The 17,283-nt window shown below is 59.5% G+C and overlaps 1 protein-coding gene across 4 annotated transcripts in view; it reads left to right on the top strand.

Annotated features, from left to right (window-relative positions):
* PTPRN2 (protein tyrosine phosphatase receptor type N2) overlaps window positions 1-12,831 on the top strand; it is an 814,681-nt gene extending 801,850 nt beyond the window's left edge. For all 4 annotated transcript variants that reach the window (XM_053898672.1, XM_053898673.1, XM_053898671.1 and 1 more), the window contains 2 exons: window positions 9,563-9,636; window positions 11,265-12,831. In XM_053898672.1, the coding sequence (XP_053754647.1) occupies window positions 9,563-9,636; window positions 11,265-11,336 (146 nt within the window). In that variant the 3' untranslated portion in view covers window positions 11,337-12,831. The remainder of the gene's footprint in view (window positions 1-9,562; window positions 9,637-11,264) is intronic.
* The last annotated feature ends 4,452 nt before the right edge of the window (window positions 12,832-17,283 follow it).

Below are 17,283 nucleotides of genomic sequence, written 5' to 3'. Positions count from 1 at the left end.
AGCGAGCGGCCCCCGGCCCCCCGCCCGACCCGTAAACACCTTCCTCGCGTCCCTGCGTCCCTGCCGCGCCGGCTCCATCCGTCCGTCCGTCCGTCCCGCATCAGCATAGCCCGGGGAGCGCGCTCCTCCCGCTCGGGAGACCCCGGCTCGCGTGCAGCCGAGACGTTTTCCGAAGCTGTGCCTTCTCCGCGCGTCAGTGACGTCTCGGCCACGTTTGGGTTTTTTTCTTGCGATCTTTTAGAGGCATTGTAAGCACCAGGCGGACGGTGCCTCCCCACGGCCAGGTCACCGTGAGGTGGCAGCGGCCGGCTGTGTCACTCGTGCGGGGCCGTGACCGACCCCACCCCCCGACCGCCCCGCCGCACGGCCCTGAGTGAACACCACCGCCCTCCCGCCCGCCGCGCCCGCGTGTGTGCGGGGAGGCCCGAGTGCGGCACACTCTGCGGGTGTGGACGACTCTTAACTCTTCGCTGTGTGTCCCTCTGGGCCTCGTGTGTGAGCACACACCCTTTGCGTTCATCCGGCCGGTGACGACTACGTTCTCCCGAAAGCGATACGTAATCCGCGTGGGAAACACACAGAGTGTTTTTTAGAAGATCTGTCCCCAACTTTGTTTCTTACGTATTGACACTGAAAGTGCTTATCCCACAACGGCCCTGCGGACTTAACGCTTTCATTACCATTCGTCAGGTAAAGACATTTGGGCTTCCCCCACCCGAGGTCACGCAGCCGCCACGTGACCTAGCCGGGACGTGAACCCAGGCTCGTCTGACAGCCCGTGTCCTGGATAACGATGCCCTATGGTTGCCTCTTCCCTGCCAACAAACAGACCCGCCCCTTTTTTAAAGTCTGCCATGGATTGTCTGTTATGAGGAATACACCCGTTACAATGGCTGTTACTTAAAAAAAAAAAAAGGTTTTCCCCTACGTTAACTTTTTCTAAGTTTATTTATTTCTTTTGAGAGAGAGACACAGACAGTGCAAGCAGTGGAGGGGCAGAGAGAGAGAGAGACAGAGACAGAGAATCCCAAGCAGGCTCCAGGCTCTGAGATGTCAGCACAGGACCCGATGTGGGGCTCGAACTCACGGACTGTGAGATCACGACCTGAGCCAAAATCAAGAGTCAGACACTTAGCTGAGCCACTCAGGCGCCTCCAGACATGCTAACTTTTAACAGCAGCTCAGAGTAGTAGACGGGGTACTAGGTTTGGAGACCAAGAGACACGACAGATCACAAAGCTCAGCCAGACTGGTTGAATAATACCGCCCGCACGAGTGCCTGTACATCAGGACTCCGTATCTGTCACCAGTAACAATATCAAAATGCCTTTAAAAGTTTTTCCCAACCTTACTGAGATATAGTTGCAATCGAACGTTGTGTAAGTTTCTGGTATACAACGTGGTGAATTGATAAATGTATTTGTTACAAAACGATTACCAAGGTAAGGTTAGTTAGCACCTCCATCGCCCCTCGTGGTTACGATTCTTTCTGTGGTGAGAACATTTAAGGTCGACTCTTCTGGCAACTTTCAACTACGTGATAGTGCTGTCAACTATCAAAATACCTTTCTTAGATAATATCCTATGGCTCCTTGAACTTTTTTAAACCCAGCAGCCCTCCACTAACCACATGTGCCTACTTAGTGAATTAAAATTTGAAAATCAGTGCCTCTGTCATGCTGGCCACACATCACGTGCCCAACGCCACACGCGACTCGTGGCTGCCGTGGCGGACGACACAGAGCACCTCCGTCATCGCGGGGAGTCCCGCCGGGCCACGCGGCTCTGGGGAACGGCACTGGTGGGCATCCCCAGGTGCCTCCCGCCCTGTCTCTCCCGGCCCCACTCGCTTCTGCCTCCGTCTGTTCTCCACGAGGCGCCCGCGTGGCATCTCAAGCAGCGGGACCTCGGAGGCCCTGCTGAGCTCTCCCGTCTCGCCGCTGCCCTTCTCGGGGCCGAGCGGCCTCTGTGACCGCGAGGCTCGGGCTGCCCCCCGCTGCTGCACCACGGCTCCCCGGCCCCTTTCTGTCACGGGTGCTGGATGCCTCACGGTCACTGCCACCAGGCCACAGTGTCCCTCTCGTGGCAGAGCCACGGAAGCCTCATTTCAACCTGGTATTTACTGAACACCCTGCCAGGCACATTGTCTGGAATGCACGGTGAACAAGGCAGGAAAACCAGGTCACCGTCCCCGAGTTCATCCTCCGTGGAGAGAGACAGACGGCGTGTTCAGCTCGTAGGGGTGGCGAGAGCCACGAGGACCCTCGCCTGGGATGCAGCTTAGGGGTTGTGCCTCCCTCCCCCGCCCCGCCCCCCCAGGTAGAGCCTTGACCAGATCTACGGACTGTGGCCCCCGGAACAGAAGGGGACCTGAGGCCCGTACGTTCTGACACCTTGTTGTAAATTGAGGAAGCAGATTTCAGAGGTTTGGCGACTTCCAGAACCCCTCCGGCTGGCCGGGTCGACACAGATCCCTGGTCTTTCTGCAAATGGCAGAGCCCAGGAGGCTGAGACGACAGAGGGCAGCAGGACCCTCCGAGTCAGGCCTGCGGAGACAGGGTGGTGGTTGTGGTCCCCGGGCCTGGGGAGCGGGGGAGCCGGGGAAGGGTCTGTTCAGGGCCTGGAAGGGCAGGGTCACTGACTAGGAAGTGACAGGATCGGCTGGAGGAGAGGGGAGGAGGTGTGCGGGAGGGCTGAGCCCACCCTCGTCGTGGGCATGCACGTGGCCACAGACAAGGCCACAGAGAATGGCGTGTGTCGAGGGGAACGTGTTTGTCTTACGTTTGAAGCATGAAAACGTGAAGAGCTGGCAGAAAATGAATTTCACCGACAGCGTGGCCTCAGCGTGACTTCACGGTGCAAACGCCTCATCTCCAGCTTCGTGACAATCTCAGGCTGAAAGACGCGTCTGGAACGGGGTGGCGGGGGCCTCGCGTGGGCTGCACCGCGGTTGGACAAGTCGCCTCCATCGGGCGGCGTGTGCGTGTTCCCCCCTCATCGGCTCCCTGCCGTCCGGCGCGCTCCTGCCCCAGCGGGCACCGGGCACATGGGGTCGCACAGGGTCGGAGGCCGTGCACAGAGCTGCAGCCCAGACAGGTGGGGGCCCCGTCCTGGGGGCCCCCTTCCCAGACAGGTCTCGGGGCTGCGACCCCATCCGCGCACACCATAGGCCAGGCTAATCCAAGGGGAGAACATGTGGTGTCAGGCCTTTGGCAGGAGCGGGTGCCGTCTGGCCGGGGCAGCGGTGCAGGGGCTGGGCCTCTGTCACTCTCAGAGTCCCACGGTCACCCGGACTGAGTCGGACAGAACACGCTGTGCTAGTGTTGCCGGTGGAACAGACCCCTCGCGGTCCCCTTTCCATGAGGCCCAGGGGAGTCCACGGAAGAGGGTCCCGATGCTTCGCCGTCAGCGGGAGCCCAGCCAGGCCTCGGGCTCCAGGGCAGGGCCTGCCGCGTGGCCGACTCTCTGAGCAGAAATCACCCTGAGGGCTGAGCGGCGGCTGCCAGGCCCACTTGTGAGCCGCGGAGGGCCAGTTGCCCTAAAGGACTCGTTCCTCCATTCGGGGCGGCCTGGCTGGCCTCTGTGTCCCAACCTCACAGGTCAGGAGGACCCGCTTGGAGCCGCGGACTCAGGAACACGAGCCCACGGAGATTCTGGTGCCTCGGCGGGGCGGGGGTGGGGGCCCCGCTGCCGTCCGAGGACCCACCCCCACGCAGTCACCACACGGGCCTTTCTCTGGGCTGCGTGGGACCTCGTCCAGGGGGCTCCCGCATCCCTCGCTGCCTCTGCATCTCCTTCCTGCCCTGAGCCCACGGTACCTGCTCCTGGGGCGGGTGGGAGAGGCAGCGGGACCTGGCAGGGCAGGGTCTCCGGGGTCCCCGGGGCGCTGGGCCGTCCCCCCACCCGTCCCTGTTCACGCCTAACGACCAGCGCGCTCACCTCCACCCGGGTGCCCGGCCCACGGGCCCCACTGGGAGCCCCACGACCTCCGGCAGTACAAAGGGTGGTGGCCTTGCAGTGACCTTGCACGCTGGCCGAGCCCTGGTTCTGTCTGACTTACAGATTTTATAAAAATGTGGAAGGATCTCAGTTTCTCCTGAAAAATGACTTGGAATTTGCTTTTTAAACAACACGAGAAAGGGGTGCCTGGGTGGCTCAGTTGGTTGGGCGTCTGACTTCAGCTCAGGTCATAATCTCTCAGTTTGTGGGTTCGAGCCCCGCATGGGGCTCTGTGCTGACAGCTCGGAGCCTGGAGCCTGCTTCAGATTCTGTGTCTCCGTCTCTCTCTGCCCCTACCCCGCTTGTGCTCGCTGCTCTCTCTCTCTTTCTCAAACACAAAACTAAATAGAAATAAAAAACATGAAAAATATTTTGGGGGTGGGTTCTGGCATACTTGATTCTCTCAAGTGAATAGGATGCAGATTCGTCTCCTTTGATCTGGCAATTCCCCTCCAAGGTCAGCAGAAATCCTCCCCGATTTTCACCGCCTCCCCCACCGCCTCACCACCCCCATCCCTACATCACCCCACCTCACGCCCCACCCCTCCTTGCCTGCCACCCACACCCCGGACCCCCCACCCCCGCCTCACCCCCACCCCCCATCCCGGCCCATCCCCGCCTCACCCCCCACCCCCACCCCACCCCCGCCTCACCCCCCAACCCTATGTCACCCCCCCCCCTCCTCACCTGCCACCCACACCCCGGCCCCCCACCCCGCCTCACCAGGAGCTCTGCTCTCCCAGGGCAGCATCTCACCACTTGGCTCCTTTGCTCAGATCCCCCTGGAGCGGAAGCAAGACCACTTCCTCGTGCAAAGTAACAGTTTTTCCCCCTTGCACACGTGACACACATTGTCTCTTTTACCTGGAAGAAAACACACTGGACCCCGGCAGGTTTCAAGCCTTCTGGGTAAAAACTCTGTGGCAAAACTGATTCACGTGTATTCGGCCTCACTAGGTAGCAGGGGGCCGAAAGCTGTGTGTGGACACAGCACGGCCCGCCCAGGCGTGTGCACCTGACGCTGGCACAAGTGGGCGGGCCACACGACCCCCTGGACCAGGGAGCAAACGCCAGGAGAGAGCAAAGCACCCCGCCACGAACTTGGTTTCCTTTAACCAAAGGTTGATTCCTTCCCTGCAAAAATCAGTTTCCATACTTCAATAAAATGTTTAATGGTTAATGCCTTTTATCTAGAGCTAGAAAACCTTTCCTGTCTTAAAAATGGAGTTAGCCGAAGGGCGCCTGGGTGGCTCAGTCGGTAAAGTGTCCGACTTCAGCTCAGGTCATGATCTCACGACCTCACGGTTCAAGCCCCACGTCGGGCTCTGTGCTGACAGCTCGGAGCCCGGAGCTGCTTCGGATTCTGTGTCTCCCCCTCTCTCTGCCCCTCCCCCACTCACGCTCTGTCTCTATCAAAAAATGAATAAACATTTTAAAAAATTCTAAATACTTTAAAAAATGGATTCAGCTGATATGTAAACTTGGAAACCAGTGGACCCTGAGTGAACTGGAAACTGGCAGAGATCAGTATTTACTGGACGGTGCCCTGGGGGAGTCAGTGGACCATGCAGGGCCGCGGGGAAGACGGTCCGGACAGGGAGCCGGGATGGCCCTGGGTCCCGGGGCGGGCGGGGGGGGGGGGGGGCGCACCTGCAGAGCCGCCTTGAATGGGGTCTTCAGGGAGCACTCCGGTGTTGGGGTCATGATGCTTTCAGACAGAAAACACTGGAAACCAGTGTCTTGTCTTGGGTGTGCGATTCTTTTTGTAGGTTATGATTCTTTGACTAATTATAGGCTTTTGGACGTGAGCACCACACCCAATAGTCTGTTCCCCTAAAATGTAACATGTTGTCAGCAAAATGAAATTTTTAAACAGAGGGTCCCCTTTTCAATGCACTAGAGGGAGCTTCCCTGATTTGGGAGGATTTAAATAAATCTCTTAGCCTTCAGTAAAGCCTTTCGTAAAGTAGCGAAGGACCCACACACCTTCTCCACCCTCTGACCCTCACGGATCTGTTTATAAATGCAGATTCTGTGTTCCGTGCACCGCGAGGCCCCACCGCACGTGGGAGCCACTGGACAGGGTGTGGCGGCTGCTCCCACCGCGTCCCCTTGTGTCTCCACTGCTCGGGACAGACCACGGACGTGAGTTCTGCAGACTTCTCCCTTTGCTCACGTTGCCAATAACTAATGGTCTTATCCTAACAAGCAAGGGGACGTCCGCATCACCCAGCTGGCTTTACGTGATAAATCCATCACTCGCCTGAATTTCGTTCTGGACGTTTTTAAGTATCGGTTTGATTTCCTCACCGTCCAACTCTGGCTCCAGGAAAAGTGGGCTCCTGAGCCAGTCCCTGGCTGGTTCCTCATCTCGAACCCCTCCGGGGACAGCCATGTTCTCTCACGTTCTCTCACGAACAGTGGTCCAGAGGGCGTCACGATGTAATAAAACTAGAGAGTTTATTCGTACGTCCATCCAAGGATCCTGCAGGCTCGCGACAGCCGCCCAGGAGGGAGGGCCGCACGTGCGACCAGAGGCAGCACCGGGCCACGTCGCATGTCCCCAGCCCGTGCCGGCGGCTTCCAGGCAGGGACGGCCTCCATACAGCCTCAGAATAAAACAGCTGTTGAAAGAGGTTTTCCACCCAGCCTGAAGGACTAAAAGAAAGTGCCCTAAAAAGACACTTTTTATCTAAGTCTGGATCCTACACGAAGCCCTGGGATTTCATTTCGGAAGGATCTGCCCCCGCACCGGATGCTTCTGAAATCCAGGACCCGTGGTCAGGAGGCGAGCGGTCGCAGAAGGTAGGAGCCCTGCGCGAGCCTGGGGGCCAGCGCGGGATGTCGCCGAGCAGAAGTACTTCTCTCCCGGGAGCGCCCGGGATCTGCGAAGCACCATTCACGCGCGTCTGGAGTGCCGTGGCTCCTGTGAATTACGACGTGGCCGGGCCCCGCAGGGCACCCCCCCCCCCCCCCCCAGCGCTCTGTGCCAGCCTGAGACCCCACCCACACCGGCAGGGAGCCCCGGACTGGGGAAGGGGAACGCAGCGAGTGCCCGGGCCGTGGCCGCACCTGTGGGACCCATCCCGGCACAGCCCTGAGCACCGGGCGCTGGTGCTGACCCGCCCGGCCGGAGAACGGAAGTGCCACGCATGGGGCGGGACACATTCGTCTCCCCCTCACTCGCCCTCCGCGTCGGGTTTAACCTTCTGAGGCAAGCTTGTTTCTTGAAGAAGCCAGTTTCTGTGCACGGCTGTCCCTGTGACGCGCGAGCGGGCCCTGAGGGCAGGGCGCTCCAGTGGGGAGGCGACGAGAGGCAGCGGCTCCTGGAGCCTCGGCGACCGGGAGCCACCACACACTGTGGCCGGGGCCGGCCCCCCCCCCCAAAACTTCCTCTCTCCTCCTTCCCCCCTTTCGGTAGCAGGGCAGACTCCTCCTTTGTTTCCGAGGGTCTCAGACTCACGGATTCCCTTTAAACCAAGACTGTTTATTGTGGCCTCGTCGGCTTCCAAAAACTATAACCCTCAAGGCCAGCTGACCAGCACGCCCAGAACTTGACCCCTGTCTTGTCCTTGAGTGGGTTTCTCAGTGGACCCGACTGCCAAGCTCCCTGGGGGACGTCTGGCTGGTCCAGAAGGGGAATTTCTTCCCCTTCCTATAAGGCCCTGATTTAAGACATGGGGGAGCTCAGTGTCCCAATAGGACGGTCCTTACGTGGCAGCTTGGTTCCCGTAAGGCGGCCGCGTTGACTAGGAGCTCCCGACGCGCCCAGCGCTGTCCCTACAGCCCTAGAGATGATGGGGCACCTGGGTGGCTCAGTCCGATAAGCATGACCTGAGACTTCAGCTCAGGTCATGATCTCACGGTTCATGGGTTCGAGTCCCGAGTCGAGTTCTGTGCTGACAGCTTGGAGCCTGAAGCCTGCTTCGGATTCTGTGTCTCCCTTGCTCTCTGCCCTTCCCCACTCTCTCTCTCTCTCTCTCTCTCTCTCTCTCAAAAGTAAATAAACATTAAAAACAGAGACAGAGAGAGAGAGAGAGAGAGAGATGTGAACATTCCTGTCGTGTCTGCTCAAGGACAGGGAAGGGGAGACTGGGGTCATGGATATGGCCGGCCTCAGTGCCGGCCGAGCGGTGCCCCCAGCCCCCGGGCTCCTGGTCCGGGGGACATACGGCCAGGTTGTCCGTACTTCCTGCTGCTCCCCTCTGTGCAGCTACGTTTGCTTTGGACGTGTTTCCTCCCAGCCCCTCCCCTGCCCATCTTTCTCCCTCGATGCCCATCGCACCTGCTGTCCGTAAGCCACAGAACCACAGGACTTTAAATGTTCTAACAACCTTAGAAGCTTTCAAACTCGTTCTCCTGGCTCTGTGCCTCAGGGGACTGATGTGCACACTTGGGGGGTGCAGACAGAGAAGGGCCTGGAGACGCGGGGCCTCTCGGCCCATCCGCCTGATGCCATCTGGCTGCCGACGGTCGTGGCCACCTGCTCCGTGCGACCGGGCATGAGCTGTTGCGCGGCGGGGGCCCTGGTGACGAGGTGCTGCTGGCAACATCGCACCTGCTTGGGGTTCGGCGCGTGGGTCCGAGGCCACCTGGGAGGTGACGGCTGCTCCCCCTGCCCACGGTTTGCATTTGTGTAAAATGCTTCTTAAACTGTAAGAAGCTTGCGGGCCTGAGAGCCGGCACTGCTCTCTATCTACTAGAAGTAGAAAAACAAAAATACATGTTGAATTAACAATAATGTCAGGTGCCTGGGTGGCTCAGTCAGTTGAGCATCCGATTTCGGCTCAGGTCATGATCTTTCGGTTCATGAGTTCGAGCCCCGCGTCGGGCTCTGTGCTGACTGCTCAGAGCCTGGAGCCTGTTTCGGATTCTGTGTCTCCCTCTCTCTCTGCCCCTCCCCTGCTCATGCTCTCTCTCTCTCTCAAAAATAAATAAACATTAAAAAACAACAACAACAATAAGGTCAAAATTTCAAACTCCAATGGTATTATTTCTGTGAAGCCCGGATCACCTGGCTCGAGACAGATGCTGTCTGTGGGGAGGGGCCTCTCCGTGAAAGTCCGGCCGGTGAATACAGCCAGGGCCGCCTCTGCCTTTTCTCACCGTTTGGAACCCTCGCTGGGAGCTCCACATTTAAAAGCCAATATTCAGATGGATGAGATTTATTAGTCTAATCTTTCGTTACGTGAAATAAAAAAGACCCTATGCAATTGAAATTAAAGCTTATATACTTTCTCTTTCTAAAACATTCTTTAAAATGCCACACAAAAAAATCACATTTTAGTTTCTAATAGTGATGTGGCTGTTGCAAGTATCTTTCTGGGCTCCTGACAGCAATTTTTTAGCCCGGCTTTCTTGAATCAATGCTAATGAAAACTGCCTTGCCTTATTTTTCTCTGAGCACCGAAATCGCAGCTGCCTGCCAGGCCTGCTGAGGAATGAGTGTAATCATTTTCAATTGGCCTCTGAGCCCGAAGGGCCTGATGCAGGAGAGTGACCGCGGAGCGCGGCTCATCTCGTGTCTGAACTCAGCCCGATTTGTGTTCGTTGTTTCTTGCAGGCGCTAAGGAGATTGATATCGCCGCGACCCTGGAGCACTTGAGGGACCAGAGACCCGGCATGGTCCAGACAAAGGTACTGTGGGCCAGCCCTCGGGCGTCTTTCCGCGGTTTCCGAGCGAGGGCAGAGGGGAAGGGGACTGGACGTCTCCCAGGCAGGTCCCAGGCGGGACAGGGGCCCCTCCCAGGAGGGTCGGTCGGGGTCCCAGCAACCGCCCGAACCTCAACAGAAAACGATGCAGGCAGATCTCCAGTGTTTGGAGCCCTCCATGCACCAGATGCAGGGGAAGGGGACAACATCACATTTTTATAAAAAGATGTCAATGATAAACCCCAGCACCCTTGCAGGAGAATGTTCTAGATTCACTAAACATTCTGCCAGACTCCCCTGCTTCCGGCCCTCAGAACCACGGCTCTGTTGTGTGGTCGTCAAATGTCCCCCGGGTGCGCCGGGGTCCTCCAGCGCCTCGGCGTGGCTGATTTGCATACTTACTGAAAAGGCCACGTCTGCAGCAAAAGGCAGAAAGACAGGGCTGCTCCCGACCTGGAAGTGCGGTGAAGACGACGGTCCGTTCCGTTGGCGCTCGGAGACACCCGTGTCCAGCAGCAGCGGGAGCTCCCACGCCTGTTCCGTGAGAGCACTGAAGTCGAGAAGTACAGAATCTCCTCTTTGCCAAGGTCGTCCTCACTCTCAGAGGCTACGAGCCTCCACCAAAGACCCAAAGTCCGTAAAAGATGCCCTTGCAAAACTGCTTCTTTGTACCCAAGAGGACTTGAAGTTAGTTGTAGACGGCACTCGTGAAATGGAGGTGGCCCAAGGCCCAGAGGAGTGTGCCCTGTGCCTTGGGGTGACGGTTCCGGGACTGCAGGGAGTTTCCCCTGCCTCCTGGGGTCCCGCTGTTTCCCCCAGAAAGTGCCAGAAGTCCCCAAGCCCCTGTTCTGTCTGAATGTTACTGTGGAAATCAAACGTGACACAAGGTCTGAGCTGGGTGGGGGAGAGGCCCTGGGTGGGGGAGAGGCTCTAAATCCCAAGCGCTCCGGGGAGAACCGAGGGGCCACACGGCTGTAAGACTAAGCTGAACACATTGTGAGCTGGGGATTTCTTAAAATACCTCAACAGGGCCACCTGGCTGGTTCTTCGTGGCCAAAGTCAACCCCAAGCACTGAGGCAAATGTAGCTTAATTCTCCTACAGAACCACAAACCTATCCTACACGGAACCAGAAGCCTCGTGAAGACTCCCGACCTGCCCCGGCCGTGCCCCCCCGACCCCCAGCGGCACCTGCCCCAGCCGGGGACCTCCACCCGGGTGCCAGCACCATGCACGCTCGGCCCCCGTCCCTCTGTGGCCCCCGGGAATGTGACGAGCCCCTCGTATGATCAGCGTGAAGAGACCTTATCAATCACAGCACGCTTTGTTTTCCTAGGGGTTTTTTTATCTGAAATTCTGAAATTATTTCAGAGCTGCAGAACGCTTGCAGAAATAGAAATTCCCGTGTGCCCTCACTCGGCTCCCCCTGCCAGCACCTTCCGTAAGCACCGTGCGGCGATCGAGGCCGGGAAGCCGAAGCCGGCATCAGGATCCCGCACACCTCTCCTTTCTATGCACATATGCGACCTTTCTGCAGAATAACACCAGAGCTAAGGGCTGGAGTCCAGAGGGGAGCGGCCCCACTCACGGCTTCCCCCGCTTTTGTCCTTCCAGGGCCAGTTCGAGTTTGCGCTGACGGCCGTGGCGGAGGAGGTCAACGCCATCCTCAGGGCCCTCCCGCAGTGAGCCGCGGGGCGGGGGGGCCCCGGGCCGGGAGGCGCCCGCACCCGGAATGACACAACTGCCTGGTCGGTGCAGTTTACCGGTTAAAATGCGCATTTTCGTTCAACCAAATCACAGTAAGGAGAGATCGGTGGAATCATGCGATTAAGGGGGCGATCACTTTATCCGGTTTCACTTTCCTGAAAGAAAACCCTTTTCCTTGAAGCACACATTCACATTCTTAATTGCGAACAGCGTCGTCCTAACGATGCAGCAGGCTTCGCACTCCGCACGGCCTCCGAGGGCTGGCTTGTGACCTGTGAGTCTGGAGGGCGGCCGGCTCTGCAGGGAGGGGGCCCAGACGACGCGGGCAAGGCACCAGGCATGGCAGACACGCGTGGCATTTGTCTCTGAGACGCTCCTCACCTAGAGGAGCCACTGGCTTCTTCGGGAGTCCGAGCAACAGTTACTAACATTCAGCAGCTTTGGGGCAAATAGTAAGAAAATCGTCACCGCATCTCGGTTCTGTTCCCACCCGGGCTGCTTGACGCGCCCCCCCCCCCCCCACTCCAAGGTCCACGGCCCATCTCTACCACCCACCCCCAGGGACCGGCAGGGGCCTCCAGGGGCAACTGCTTTCCCGCCTGGGGAGCCACACTTTTAACTTCAAAATACGGATTCACACGTCGCAACAGCAGGTGCAGCTAAAGAGCACTCTCCCCCGGGACAGCCGGAATCTGGGAACATTCTGGCAGGTCCCAAGCTCCCGGTCCCCGAGGAGCGCTCTAGCCCCCCAGCAGGCACCTGTTCCCCCCTCTCAGGGGATGTCCTGGGCCCTGCCGGCATCCGGAGAGCACCTGAGCACCCGTTCCTGGAAGGACTTGCGGGGAGACGGGCGTTTTAATCTGCGTGAGCTCGTAGCAGCGGGGAGCAAAGTGGCAGTGCCGGCCGCAGGCCCCCCGGTCGTCAGCCCCCCGTCGCCTAGGTCGGACCCTCGTGTGACACACACAGGCGTCCAGAGGCGATCCGGGCTTGCCGGAATAGCACTTGACCGTGAGGTGTGCCACCGCCCGCCCCCGGAAACGGGGTTCATCTCGCTGAACTCAGAACGATGGAATCCAGGAAGGGGCGCAGACAGCTCCGCACCGTTGGGCTCCATCCAGGATTCGGTGTGAGCGCATCCCTGGGCCCCCCCACGCCCTGCTTCGTGCACACCGCCCTTCCCGTCCCAATAGACACTGCATCCCAGAAACGGTCGCGCTGGGAGAGCGGCCTCTGGCTGGGGAGGAAGACGCCAACACTGTTGTGTCTGTAAGTGGTCCCGTCCTGTCATGCACTGCAGTAGATCCGTGATGTGTTTGCCTGTCTGGAATCTCAATAACGAATAGAAACCAATTTATCTGAATATAGGAAGCATATACCTACTTGTAATTTCTAATTCTTATGTTTCAAAAGAAATCCTCCAGTGCGAGATATATAAATATATTTAACGGTGTCAGATTAAACTTTTGATTTCACATTTGAATGGTCTTTATTTGGGGAGGAGGGAGCCACCTCCCTCGCTCCGGCTCCGGACGTGAGGGCACGCAGGTTGCCGAGAGCAGGCGGGGCCCTTCCCAGAATTCCACACCATGTTTGCAGGGCCCGATGTGCACTAAAGACCAGAACATCTGGGAGGGTTCCCTCACAGTGAGGGGCGAGGCGGGCAGGGCGCAGTGAGGGGCGAGGGAAGGCCCCACCTTCCAGGAGGCTCTGAATTCACCCACCGGGATGCCCACCCCTCCCCCAGTGGCCTCCTGAGACTCTGGGGTGGTCCTAACGCCACTTGTCAACACTGGGGGCTTCACCGCCAAGTGATTCGGGGATGCGTTTTTATGAAATGGTCGCTGGAGACCACGGGTTTTTGTTTTGTTTTTTTTTAATGAAAACTGTTAGATGTAATCTTACAGAAAGAAAACGAAAGTGCCACCTACCGCGTGCAATTCTAGAACCTGATTAAATTCGGGAAACACACAATGGCTCGTAACAGCGACACAGTAAATCTCTGTGTATTGGAACTCTGTTCATCGTGCTCCCTTGGAAATACACACGCGTGTGCTCACACACACACCTTCTGGTAAAGTCCTGGGAATGTGAGGGTTCTGGGGTTCCAGCCCGGCCCCTCCCGCCACGCTCCGCGCTGCCCCCGCCCCGCCATCACCCTCCCCCCCCCCCCCCCCCGCCCAGGGCCAGCTGCAACAGCCCTTACTCGGACCCACTTAGCCCCGACCCCAGGTGGCTGGGACGGGGTCAGTGCCGAGACACTTTTGCATCCTCCTCCAAAGCCCCCAGGGTCACGGAGACCAGCACAGCCCTGTCCACTGACACTGAGTCTGCCTGCCACCGTGCCTGTCCTCGGCCGAGCCCCCGGAGCCCCGAGCACAGCGCCCGGGCGTCGGGGCAGGGGTATCGGCCTCCCGTGTCCCAGGTGGACGCGCGGGTCCCAGTGCTGCGCCCCAAACCAGGCCCGCCTGCACCAGCCGGGGCCCAAGGTTTGGGTGGTGTGAAGAGGGCCCACCGAGGAGGCTGTGTTTTTCCCAGACCATTACCTCCATACTTGTAAAGGGCTGGTTAGCGTGCCCTCCGCTCCGTCAGCTGGCTCGCTCACTCTCCCTCTGCTGTTCCCTCCATGGAGAAGTGACCGCGATATTATCCGTGGTCTGTGTTGTGTGCTTTATTAACCAAGTAGAACGCTCATAAAACCTTCCTAATTAGTGGAATAGGCATTAATTCAAAGATGCTTATTGGAATAGAAAATGAGAATTTGATTATACCTCTGTTCCTAAACCGTGGCTGGTTTCCTTCTATTCAGGGTATGTGTTCAGGAACTGGCCTCAGCTGCTTCTTAGACAAGTGCTGAATGTCGCTTGCTTTTTACAGTGGCCGCAGGTGGGAAAGAGTGTCCTTGTCTTTCTGGACCAGGGGTCAGCGTCTCCCAGCCTGGCCCGGGGAGGGACGAGTGGCCCAGTGCCCCGGGGCTGGGCGGGGCTAGACAAGGGCAGCGGGTCCCCAGCCCTTCAGAGTGTGCAGTGCGGCCCAGGTGCTTCCCCACACAGCCACTCGCAAGCACCATCCCCACTCGGGGAGAACCTGCTCGCGTCCAGCCGCGGTAGGTTTGGGGAACAGCCGGGTACAGTGGGCCGGGCTGGGCCGTGGACGCTGCAGGGCTCAGCAGATCTGTGGAGACACTCCGCCGCATGGAAGCTTCCAGAATCCGTCCTGCACCTGCTCCAGGGACGCTGAGGGCTCCCGGGGTTGCTTCTGGCTCTGAAAGCAGCCCGGGTCTCAGGCAGGAGGGGGTGGGCTCTCAGGATAAAGGAGACGGAAGGCAGGAAGGAGCCCCCAGCTCTGCTATCCCATCTGAAACGTCACTTTCAAGGCCCTCACCTCCCTCTTCCCGCTCTCCACCCTGCTCTCGCTGTCTGCCTCTCAGTCTCTCTGTCTCTTCTCCCTCCTGGGGCGTCTACTTTGAAGGAACAACTTACACGTGTCTTCTGGTTTGGATTTTTTAACAAGTAGACCCACGAGTGCGGGGCTGTCCTGCTGTTTTAGGACCGCGTGCTCCCTGCGCGGGGGGGGGGGGGGCCATCGAAGGGGTCAAGAGACGATGCAGACTGTGCCCGTGGCCCGCGTGGCAGGTGCCGAGGGCCTGGCTGACCCCCTGTAGGGCACTGGCCCCCGAGGCTGGCTCACGCCAGGCCCCGCAGGAGCCAGATCCCCCTCCACGGCTGACCACATCCCATCAGGGGTCCAAGTGGGTGCAGAGGCCCAACTGGGGCCGCTCTGGGGGGCTGCCTGTGGGGCTGGGGCCTCGGCAAAAACAGCCATGCTGCCCTCCCTCACGTGGCCGCAGCAGTGGCCTGAGAGCCACAAGCTGCCACCATCTGTGTCACACCTGACCCAGGTGCCACAACAAACACGCGTGTGTTACTACATGTGGTCATGCACGCACACACACACCCCCGTATGCTCACAGGTGCACGGGGGGCAGGACTTCCTGGGATGACAAATAGCCGGAATCTAGAGACCGATCGATCCCTTTGCTTTAAAACCCATCTGAAGCAGGTGACACTGAGCACCACCCAGGGATGCCTCTCCAGGGGCTCCAGTCCCAAAGCCTCCCCGAGGATCCAGGGCCGGCCGCCCGCCCGGCCATGGGGTTTTCCTGAGAGGGGTCCTGCCCCTGGGGTGCCGACCATCCCCACGGCCGATGGCACCCAGCCCGAGACCCGGCCAAAAGTCAGGCCCACTCCCCCGTCTGCAGAGGGACACCTGTGAGCACCCTGCTTCTGTGGAGCCCGAGGCTAGAGAGACAGAGCCTGTGGCCCCGCAAGGCCCAGCCGTCCCCTTGCAAACAGCCCAGCTCCCGGTTCAGATCTGAACCACCCTCTCGTGTCTCTGTCACGTCCTGACACAATTATAATCACAGCACAGGAATGACTTGATTGATCAGGTCTCTGGAAACAGCTCTCCCTTCCTCGGGCGCTGTTTGGTCAGCCCCCAGGCCCCAAACCGGCTTCTTGGTGAACGTGGCCACGATCCTGAGGCTTGCTTTCCTTGCCCTCCTGCGCACCACACGAGGGCACACGGCCATCGCCATCTACTTGTGGAGGGCTCCGGGGCAAGGCCACAGCCTCTGTGTCCTCCCCGCAGCCCCTCTGTGCCCACATCCAGGTTGGGGCAGGGGAGCTGCTGAGCAGCACCTTCCCTCAGCGTCCACAGGGGCCCAGCCACACCCCCGGCCCCGCATTCAGCCCGTGATGCTCACCCTCTCTGCCTCAGCTTCCCCATCTGTAAAATGGGCTCCACACTCGACTTTGGGGCGAGAACCACACAGAGGCCCGGGTCGGGTGGATGCCAGCCCCACTGTACCCAGCCGTTTCTCATCCAGCGTCGTGGCTGACGGCCCTGCGCTCTGCGGAAGGCCCCTGTCAACGACACTTGGGATCCACCCAGGTTCTGAGCAAGTTAAGAAATCCACCAAAGGAGGCAGGACGCCTGGGTGGCTCAGCTGGTTAGGCGCCAACTTCCGCTCCGGTCAGGATCTCACTGTTCCTGAGCTGTTCCAGACCCACGTAGGGCTCCGCACTGACAGCTCAGAGCCGGCTTCAGATTCTGTGTCTCCCTCTCTCTCTCTCTCTCTGCCCCTCCCCTGCTCACACTGTCTCTCTTTCTCTTTCTCTGTCTCTCCAAAGTAAAATAAACATAAAAAATTAAAAGAAGAAGAAGAAAAGAAATCAACCAAAGGCAAAGGCGGGAGCCAAAATTTGGCCTTGAAGGAGGATGGGGCTCGGGCGGGATACTGAGCTCCAGGGGCCCCGCCCACCACTCCGTACCCCGCCCGCCGCGCCGCGAAGACCCCGCCCACCACTCCGTAAGGCCCCGCCTACCGCGCCTCCCCGGCCGGCCACGCCCACCACGCCTTCGGCCTCGCCCACCACGCCTCCCGCCTCGCCCACCACGCCTCCCGCCTCGCCCCGGTCGCGCGGTCCTCTGAGACCCTCCGCCCGCCTCGACTTGGGTTTATCGACTCCGCAGACTGCTCACTCCTGCCTCCGTGTGCCTCACACGTTCTCCTTTTCTCTCCCCTTTTCTTCTCCAACCGGAAAGGTCAGACCCTGAGCAGTCAGCCCGCCAGTCTCGCCGATAAAACCCGGCGCCGAGCTCTGGCCGCCCCCCGCCCCCACCCCAGCAGGCTCCCCAGGCTCGGGGCGCCCACCCGGCACCGGCCGTGACCGCCCGTGACCGCCCGGGTGGAGCACCGCAGAGCGTGCGCTGTCGGGGCCAGGGGGCTCCCTCACGGACGGGGACGGAGTCGCCCCCGCGGGCTGTGGTCGCTTCCCGGAGGAACCCGAAGAGAGCAACGGGGTTCACCCAGAGGCAGGGGCTGCTGACGGCGCGGCTCCGCCCCGCAGGGGCCGGAGAGGGGGGC

Source organism: Panthera pardus, unplaced genomic scaffold (assembly GCF_024362965.1).
Source record: "Panthera pardus isolate Hobbes unplaced genomic scaffold, ASM2436296v1 HiC_scaffold_9, whole genome shotgun sequence".
NCBI classification, from domain to species: domain Eukaryota; kingdom Metazoa; phylum Chordata; class Mammalia; order Carnivora; family Felidae; genus Panthera; species Panthera pardus.
Note: the sequence above shows the minus strand (reverse complement) of the source record. Positions and strands in the feature narration are given on the sequence as shown.